Source organism: Gavialis gangeticus, unplaced genomic scaffold (genome assembly GCF_001723915.1).
Source record: "Gavialis gangeticus isolate Ggan-Ray unplaced genomic scaffold, GavGan_comp1, whole genome shotgun sequence".
NCBI lineage: Eukaryota > Metazoa > Chordata > Crocodylia > Gavialidae > Gavialis > Gavialis gangeticus.
This window is the reverse complement of record NW_017729011.1, coordinates 14,053,220-14,062,665: the sequence shown is the minus strand read 5'-3', so window position 1 is coordinate 14,062,665 and position 9,446 is coordinate 14,053,220. Positions and strand designations below refer to the sequence as shown.

Here is a 9,446-nt window from a genome sequence, read left to right as displayed (position 1 = left end):
GCCTCGCGCTCCTCCCCCGTGCGCCAGCGGTCCTAGCGCCGCCGGCCCGCCCCGGGGAAACTGAGGCAGCGGCTCTGCCCGCCGGCACCTCGCGCGTCCCCTGTTTGTCCCGAGGACCCTGCCCGGGCCCGTGGCTCCCTCCGCAGGCGGCTCCCGGAGCTTTCGCACCCTGGCAGAGAGGAAGCTGGGTTCCCCCTCAGGGCAGCCTCCAGCATCCTCTGGCCGATGCCCCTTTGCTCCAGGACCGCGTCCGACCCCCTCGCGAGTCTGGCTGAACCCCCCACGTCCGCCACGCGAGCGCCACCCTCAGCGACCCACTGTCCGAGACATCTTCCCCGTGTTAGTTTGCCACCGACCGCCTGCGAGTTGCGCTTGGCGAGCCCTCCTTCTTGCACGGTGCCGGAGGCGATACTAAAGCCCTGTTGACTTTCTCTTCCCCCCTCAGTATTTTGTAAACCCGGATCATGCATCTCCCATCTCAACGGACTAGGCCGAGCCTCTTTAATCGCTCTTTGCAAAGTCCCCAGGGGCGACGAGAAGGTCCCGTCGCCCCCCCCAGCGCTGCCACGTTTCGGTCCCACCGCCCTGGTGAGTCGGCCCCAGCCCCTCGCGCTGGGGTGCCATCTCCTCCCTGAGCAGAGGGTGTTATACAGCCAGGAGGCGAGGGCAAGCCCTTGCTGGACCACAGCGAGCCGAATCCTGCTCAGCCGCCCCTGATCTGGGGAGATTATAAATAGCAGTGAGTGTGGGGGCCACCTCGCTCCAGGCTCTCGCTGCCTGAGTGCCCGCCGCAGGTTCGGGACGCGCAGCACCCGCCTGACCTGCTCTTGGCCTACCCAGCCCTGCAGGCCCAAGGCCGGCCTGGCTGGGGTGAGACAGCTGCGTGCAGGACGGGCCCTTGCTGTCGCGGCCACGTCACGCGTTCCTGTGCTATTCCCCTTGGCTACCTGCTCTGCGAGCGTGGTTGCCATGGCAGCGCTGCGAGCTCCCCCACAGATCGCATTCTCCTGTGGGTGATGCATTAGCAAAGCTGAAGATGGCAAACAGCACCCGTCTCGCCAGGAAAGCCCTGCTTCCCTCCCCTCCCCTTGAACACAGCTGCACCCCTGCAATGGGGCAAAGGGGCTGGGGAGGAGAGATGCAGGCACACCAAGCACCCTGCTCTTTGGATGACAACTCGTGCCAAGGCAGGGGGGTCGGGAGCCTGGAACTCGAGAGGATCACGAGGACAACTTTCCAGGAACTGCAGAGCACATTCATTGACTTAGCAAGTCGGGGGAGGAGGGGGAAGCAAGCAAAAAGCAGCAAGCCAGCTCCCTGCAGCAACTACCCATTTATCCATCAGTCCCATAATGATCTATGCAGGGAGTCTGTATCTGTACCTGTGGGGACCCTGAGGCCCAAGAGTTCAGACCAGTTTGTGGTCACCCTGCAAGCAGACCTAGGGTTTGACCTTGAGCTGAGGTCACCAAAGGGCCAGATGGGGGCACTGGCCACTTAAGAAACACCACCTCCCCGGAGCGCCTGCCGTGGCGTTCAGAAGAGGGACTGAAGATCAGGACTCCCGGGATCTATTCCTAGCTTGGTGTGGTGGGTAAAGAAAGGGATTGCAACTCAGGCCTCCTGTCTTACTTTGCCAGTGGCTGAAAGTGCAATACTAGCCCCCATGGGATGGCATTTCCTCATCTGTGAAATAACAGGGATGGTCATAAACTTGAGGGGGAAAGAGGAGACTCAGCTTCATAATGCCTGTAAGGAGCCCAGCACCCCTTCAGACCAATGTGCCACCAAGGGATACATATCCAAGGCAGGGTCCCAGCCTTCCTGACACTCACTCACCTGGCACTGACTGCACTGCCAGCACCTCGGCAGTAGATACGGGCAAGCGCAACCCTGCGTGTTCCAGAAGTTTGGTAGCATTATTGTTGAACAGGCTTTAGCTGTGCTTCATTTCGGGCTGCCTTAGTACAATGCATTCATAAATGCACCTAAGATCCACACAGACTCATTAGCCCTGGGTGGAGGGATGGGGAGGATGCCAGGGAAGAAAACGGTAGCTGCCGGCAGCATCTTGCTTATGTCTCATTCACCGATTTCACAATCCACCCCGTGCACTGCGCTCACTTCCAGGTCATCAAGGAGAACAGGACACACCCAGGCAGGTGCTCAACTCATCTACCTCCTGTCAGCTCCCAGGACCATGTACTGAACTCTCCTGCCGCTAGGCAGGGCTGATGTCTCAAGTGAAGCAACAGCATGTGCACCTTGGCTGACATCAGACACGTTCAGCCAAGGCCAGCCCCTTCTTAATGAGCAATGCTGTCTGATGGCGGCTCTGAAAGGGAAGGCAGCAGGAAACCCATTGTTTGAAGTGAGAGCAGCAGAGGAGGACTATATTTAAATGGTTAGTGTTCCCAGAGAACGGGGCCAGCAGCTCAGTCAGGGATCCTCTTTCCTGTATCTTCCTCCTCAGTGACTGCACAGAATATCCACCGTCTAACTGCCTGGGGTGTCTCACACCCGTGATTAGAGCCTCTCAGCCCTACTTTCATACAAATAAACAGTTCCTCCCAGGCAGCAGGGTACAGGCAGAGAGAACAGAGGCCAGGGCTCCTGTCTATTTGACTCCCAGTCCAGTGCCTTTTCAGGGTTGGATTTCACACGCCCGTCTGCTGGGGTGATGTCTCCACTCCCAGTCCGTAGTCTCCTGCCCAAGCTCAAGGTCACCATGCAAGATTTCTGCGTCCCAAATAAGCCTTACTCAAAAGTGTAATGCCCTGGAGGCAGGGCCTGTGTGCACAGTACAATGGGGCCTTGGTCTGAGCTGGTACAGGAATGCAAAGGACAGCAGGAGGTACAGACCAGTTTCCCTCCACTTCATTCCTGGGAAGCCGCCCTCCCGCCCCAGAGCTTGGCAGCAAGCTTTGAGAACAGCTTCCTTGAGTCACAGGCTGAAACCAGCTGCTGGGTCATACCGATGGCAGAATCAGGCTGTCTCCGAGCAAGCTAAGAGTCTGATTTGGCTCTCAATGAAGTCAAGTGATGATTGACTCCAACAGGAAGGGGATCCAGGCCTAAGTGCTGAAGACACTTGGGCCATTCATTGTTTCCACAGACAGATGTGACATTCTCCCCCGCCACGTGGGTGAATCTGTACCCAGGGAGCTGAACACGGACCACAGCCAGCGCTCTCCGTCTCTGAATTCCTTCCCCTCAGACAACAGGCTGTTGTGCAAGTCCTCTTTCTGCAGGGGAACCACATGCCTTAACTTCCAGTCTGGGCTCAACAGGCGCTGCCAACACAGCAGGGAGGAGAAGGGCATGGCAGAAGTGAGGGGCTCTGCTCCAAACAGCCTGTAGCAGAGCCACTCCCCAGGGAGGCAGGAGTGGGGGAGCTGACTGCACGCGCCAGCTGACACCTGCTTAAATGTAAATGAAGATCCCAGGGCATCATCCAGGAGCTGCGAAGTGCTCCCCTTACAGGACATCAGATCAGGTTGCACTTCAGGACAAGGCTGGCATTTCCAGATAGGCGGAGAGCTAGGAACAGCCCCTGGTGTCAAGGTGACCTGGTGCTGTTGAATGGGTAGTGCCTTGGGGCTCCCCCTTGTGGCCTGGGAAATGCCTGTAAGAATCCTGCCTCAGTTTCCCCCTCAAGTGAATAAACCCTCACACCCAACAGATTCTCCCCCTGGGGTGGTCTCCAGTCCTACCCTCCCCAGCCTCTCCACTTCTACCCCAACTCAGGATCTCCACAGCCTCCCTCACAGGATCATGGTCTAGCCCTGGCCTCCCAGGAACTCATCTCCTCCTCACAGCAGAGCCCAGGATACCAGTGATCCCTGGCAGGTCAAGACAGCCCCATTGTAAGGGATACAGGAGGAAAATGTATCCACCCTGTACCCATAACTCAACCAGGGCTAGCTAGGAGGGGAGCTTTGCCCCACTCAACAAAGCTCATCAGTCCAGGCCCTTAACGAGGTAGTAGCCTGGATATCTTTCCCCCTTACTGCCCCTCCAGCACTACTGGGGGACCTGGAACCATATCCTCTCTGAGCAGTGCCTCTATTCTTCCTTCAGCCATCACCTGCTCCCAATCACCTGGAGCTTAAACGGCCACATCATGGAGCAGGTTTTGTCTACGTCCTATTTCCTGCTAGAGACAAGCCAGGGCTGGATGCCAGGAGAATCCAACTTGATGGGCAAGTTAAACCAAAGGCTCCATTAACCAGCCTGCCCCACCTCCTCCTGTCGTACAGCCACGAGAGAGCAGGCAGAGACCCAAGCTGCATGAAGGCAGGGCGCATGGGCTGCCCGAGCATGGATTATTACAGGAAATGGCTGAAGGAATGCTGAGAGCAGGAGTTTCTGCAGGAGCAAGCATCTCACCCCCCCACACACGCACACAGGCCTGGAGTCTCAGCAGCAGAATCCGTGATGATGAAGACTGCTGAAGGACAGCAGCAGGACCATGTGGGACCTTTCTGACTGAGCCCAGACAAATAAACTCCTCCAGTTTGCACAAATGCTGTGAGATCAGAAAATTTAAAAGGACTTTATTAGGTCCAGGTGCTTTGGTATCAATCCAAGGGCACTTGGTAACAAAGGCAACACAGGGGCCTGAAGGGGACCCACCCAGGAAAAAGGGACAGAATCTGGCCCCAGGGCCTTCCCCCACTGGATGCCAGGGTGGCTGTGCTCAGCTCCAGTTACATAAATACCTGCAGGTTTAAAGTGCTATTGATTTGGGGTACTATTGGGGCTGGCACCTCTTCTGCAGCAAAAAGCTGCCAATGCCACTGGAGTCCACAGCAAGCCACTGCCTCTCTGAGAATTCAGGCCATGGAAGTCTCAGGTCATGGGGCAGGCTAGGACACTGCAAAGTGCTTGGAGATGCATGTTTCTCAAACTCTTAGAAAGGTAAGAATAGGACTCACCCTTAAGTGCCCAGACCAGAGCATGAGGTCAAAACTCCCTGCACTTGGAAACAGAACTGAGACAAGAAATGTAAACTTCAGCTTGCCAGCCCACAATGCAGTCTGAATAGAGGTGCCCTTTCTAATGTGGCTGGCACCAGGACAGTTGCTGCCCTGACTGGGAGATGAGGGAGTAATGTGGCCTCTTCTCTCAGGTGAACAGCAGAGCAGGCACCACTCTGCACTTGCTAACAGGCTGTTTCCTTCTGCTTGGCTGAGTCCAAACAAGAGAAACCTTTAGAAGGAAACTGAAGGAAGCATCAGAGCACTGAAAAGTCATCACCCCCCATTATGTTTCCAGTAGAGGAAAATCACCCACACAAGTCTCGTGTGCTGCTTCATGCAAGACCATAGGAATCAGTGTGGCTCAGAAACCCCAACAGAGATCAGGACCCCCGCGCGCTAGGTTCTGCACGTACATATGGTAAGAGGCTTGCAGTCTAAAGTGACAAGACCTAGGGTGGAAGGGAGAGATGCTACATGCAAGTAGAAGAGTTGAAATGGGAAGAGAGACTAAGGGCCCAAGCCAATGCCCATCGAAATAAATGGGAGTCTTTCCACTGACCTGGATCAGGTCTAGATAACTTGTCCATGAACACACAGGGAAACTGAGGCAAAGCTGGGATTTGACCTCCACCCCCTCCTGAGTCTCAGGCCAGTGCCCTAATAGCAAGACCATCCTTCCTTCCGGGCTTGAGGGCACAAGTGAACTTTGAGTGGGGCATGGCCTTTGCAGCACAGTGATGAATTGCAGCCCAGAACAGGCCTTGACTTAACCCCGGAACAGATCATGTCCCAGGCCTGCCACCTGTTGCTGCAGGGAGACCTAAATGTTTAGTACGGCACTGAATATTCATCCTGGTATCAAAGATTAAAACGTTTCTGAGGCAGACCTCGGGCCATGGCTCAGCACACTGAGGGCCTGTGAGATGCAGGCTCCCTCCAGCTGAGGCCTCAAGTGCTCTGAACTGCACCTTGGGGTTTCTCTACCTCCCTCCAGATCAGCACCTGGCCTGAGCAGAGACCAAAGATCAAACCTGCAGAGAAGCCAGGACCTGTGGTGCTAAACTCCAGCACAGACAGAGCCTCTGGAAAGAGTGGGCACCTGACACCACCTGAAACATGCCTTTGTAGGTTAGTATGGCTGGTAAGCGCCCCCCGCTACCCACCCACCCATGAGGGGTGGATGAAGACCATGTTCCTCCGCTTGGCCCAGCGAGAGAAGACAACTTTCTCAGTGATGAAGCGATGCGCACCACGCGGGGCTCTCTCGTGGACCAGGTACATGCGGCACTCATCCAGCTTGCCCTTCTCAAAGTAGTGGTACTGCACGGTGGGGTGGTTCTTCTCCCTGGTGACAAGAGGGGGCTCCTACAGCTCCTGCTCCCTGGGTGAGGGAGATGCCAGCCTGAACAGCTCAGGAGCAGAGAGCCCTCAGGGGCCAGCTGCAATCAGGGATCTCTGCTCTCCTCTCTGGGCACATGGGACTCTAGATCCCACAGCTACACAAGGCCATGGGGGTGCATCCTGCCCTCCCTGAGCCTCAGCAGTAGAGGATTTTACAAGCAGGCTGGATAAGGGACAAGTCCTGTCCCCAGGACAGGGCTGGGGCAGAGGAATGCACCAGTAGTCTCCTCCCACATGCCAGAAATGCCGGCCCTGCTGGAAACCCACCTCCCCCCCACCCCACCAGCCCTTCACTGCTTCAGGCTGTGGCTGGCCCTGGGCCCTCCTCCATGGCCTCCCCTGGCCCAACTCCAAGACTCCAGCTGGCACAGGCTCCACTCAGAGCAAGGCTCTGCCTGTGGCCAGCAACCTGCTCCTTACTCATTTTGTGTCCCTGCTGCACACTGCCTTTTCCGCTTACAGGAACCCTTGAGAAAGCTCCCCAGCCCTGGACTCCAGACCCCCGCATCTCACTACGGATGGGGCAAGGACCTTCTCCTCAGCAGCCCCTGTATCTCCAGGCCTTCTCAACTGCCTGCGTCTCCCCACATGCCTGGGCTTCTCTTTACTAGATTCCATGCCAAGGCTCGAGGGAAGACTCTGGACCCCGCTGCACTGGTGTGACAGCCATGGTGTGCAATCTCGATCTGGACCCGCGAAGCATCACGCCCTCCCTTGCGGCCATACCTGCAGTAGCCATCGCTGATCATACCGAAGATGTGGATCTGTTCGCACAGCTCCATGGCCAGAACCATGGTGAACCAGCCAGTGCTTAGGTAGGTGCCAGACTTCATCCTGCAAGGCACAAAGCAACAGAGCTGGAGGGCGGTTGCAGGGGAGGGGGCTGGCTCCATGAGGCTCCCCTGCCCGACAGCAGAGGTGCAGACTGCAAGAGGGGCCCCTGGCACTTGGAGACTTCCACAGAAGGAGCGGACAGTAGTGCCCAGTCCTGCACTGGCTCAGGGCATGGGCATTTGGAGCAGTCACTGCAGCAGGAAGCAGAGAAGAGAAAGAAGAGAAAGGGCACTGGCTCTTAGCCCAGGACAGCTACTCTCTGCAGAGCATAAGAAGTCCCACCCAACTGATTAGTACCACCGGGGACCAGGTTTCCTTGCCAATTCCCTCCTCCCCATGGGCTCTGTCCCAAGAGCACACAGTATCTTGCAGGAGCCGTCCCAGCTGTTGAGATCTGGTGTTAACTGGGGAGCAGCTAATGGGGACTCAGATAACGCAGCACAGAAAAAACCTGGGAACTGGCTCCAGCAGAACCCGAATGAGACAAGGCTGAAAAGGAAGAGGGAAGGGAGTTCAAAGCAACTGCCATCTGCAATGGGGGTGAGAGCTGGGGAGTGGATACTATACATACTGTATCAGCAGCCAACTGAGGGGAACAAGGCCCTCACCCATAAGCTCATTTCCTCTGGAGAAGCTGTAGTGCAAAGTTCAAGGCCATGCCCCTGTAAACAGTCTTTGCACTCAGGCTGGAGGAAACCAACTCAATACCAGGAGTAGGAGGATGCAGGCAGAAAAATACCAGCACCAGCAGGATGCATGAATGTCCTCAGACTCATTTTCCAGCTGGTCTCTGAGCACTTTTTTCTCCTTTAAGCGAGCAAAGTGCTGCTGTATGAGGCTGAATGGACAGCTCTGGAGACTATGACCCGTTTGCCCACAGCTCTAGTACAGGACAAGCTACAGCAAGGCAAGCATCCTCAGGCTGCCCCACCGTCCAGCCCAGTCAGTCAGTGCTTGGCTTCTCTCCTGAGACCGCCAACTGGACAGAGCCCAGTGGGAGACTAGGGGGCTCTCGGTGCCAAGTACAGAGCCTTGTGCACTGTGGCCGCCTCGCTGCCAAGATCTCGAAAAACCCCTTTAAGCAGAGGGCAATGACTTGCGGTCTCTCCTGACCTGTGCTGGACATGAACTGACACCCCACAGCTGGAGAGAGCTCACAGACTCGTCACCACAGTGAGTGGTGTGACATGGAGGCCTGGGGACCTGTGCGAGAGGGGGGAGGCACTTGCTCACCTGTTCTTGCCCGTCTCGTTCTGGAAGACCTCGTCGCAGTATGCCATCATCTTCTCAGTCAGCGTGTAGATCTCCAGGCTGGGATACATCTGCTTCACCTTCAGGAGGCTCCTATAAGTCCTCCCCACCTTCTCTCTGCCCATCACCTTGGCAGGCCCCCAGATGATGTAGAGGGTCTCCAAAGACTGCTCAAAGAAGTACGAGTGGTTCCTCACAAGCAAGGGGATGCTGGTGTGTGAAACGACTCGGATGGTGCTCCTTGTCCCCACGTCCTCCTCATAGCCAGTGGTGGGCGCCTGGTTCATGCGCAGCACACACTCCCTCCGGTCAATCTCCTTCCCCAGCCGTGATCCCAGCATCTGGCCTGAGCTGGATACGATGGCGCACCGAAGGCATGGGGCTCGGACAAGTGGCTGCAGCAAGACCAGTCGTTAGCAATCCCAGAGACCAGGAAAGGGAGTGGGGCACGTCTCCCTGCTGGCAGCAGGCTCTCACCACTCTCCACAGCTTCCTGCCCCTTACTCCATGCCATCCTTACAGGCACTTCCATGACCTCTTGTCAACCCTCAGGTTCCCTCATTGCAACTCCCCAACCTTGACCCAGGCCATGAGGCTTTCCACAGAAGCAGCATCTACACAGGAACTGCAGTCATGTCACTGGACATGCTCTAAAATGCAGCCCAGAGAACTGCTTGCACTGGGGAAAAGAGAGCAGCAAAAGCAATCTGCCACTTCCCAGGCCACACGAGCTCCACTGCTGACACTTTGTACTTTCTTTCCCACCTTAGGAGCTTAAATCACTTTGCAAATATTAACTGGGTCACTCCCCTTCCAGGCACAGTGGTACATGCAATCTATCCTCACCAGGGAGAAGCTGAGGAAGTGATCACTGAAAGGACTCAAGGAGGAAAGGAACCCAAGAGTCGCAGAATCATAGAAAATGGGGTAGGAAGGGACTGTGGCAGAAAGCCACCTTGGTTTCTCCCCAAGAATCTC

The 9,446-nt window shown here is 56.2% G+C and overlaps 1 protein-coding gene across 1 annotated transcript in view; it reads right to left on the bottom strand.

The window, feature by feature from the left end:
• Nucleotides 1-4,532: 4,532 nt before the first annotated feature.
• The window catches only part of ST6GALNAC4 (ST6 N-acetylgalactosaminide alpha-2,6-sialyltransferase 4), a 16,572-nt gene continuing 11,658 nt past the window's right edge, over nt 4,533-9,446 (bottom strand). Inside the window, exons 3-5 of the mRNA XM_019510538.1 lie at nt 8,451-8,863; nt 7,110-7,217; nt 4,533-6,327 (exon numbers count right to left, since the gene is read on the bottom strand). Of these exons, the coding sequence (XP_019366083.1) occupies nt 6,138-6,327; nt 7,110-7,217; nt 8,451-8,863 (711 nt within the window). The 3' untranslated portion in view covers nt 4,533-6,137. The remainder of the gene's footprint in view (nt 6,328-7,109; nt 7,218-8,450; nt 8,864-9,446) is intronic.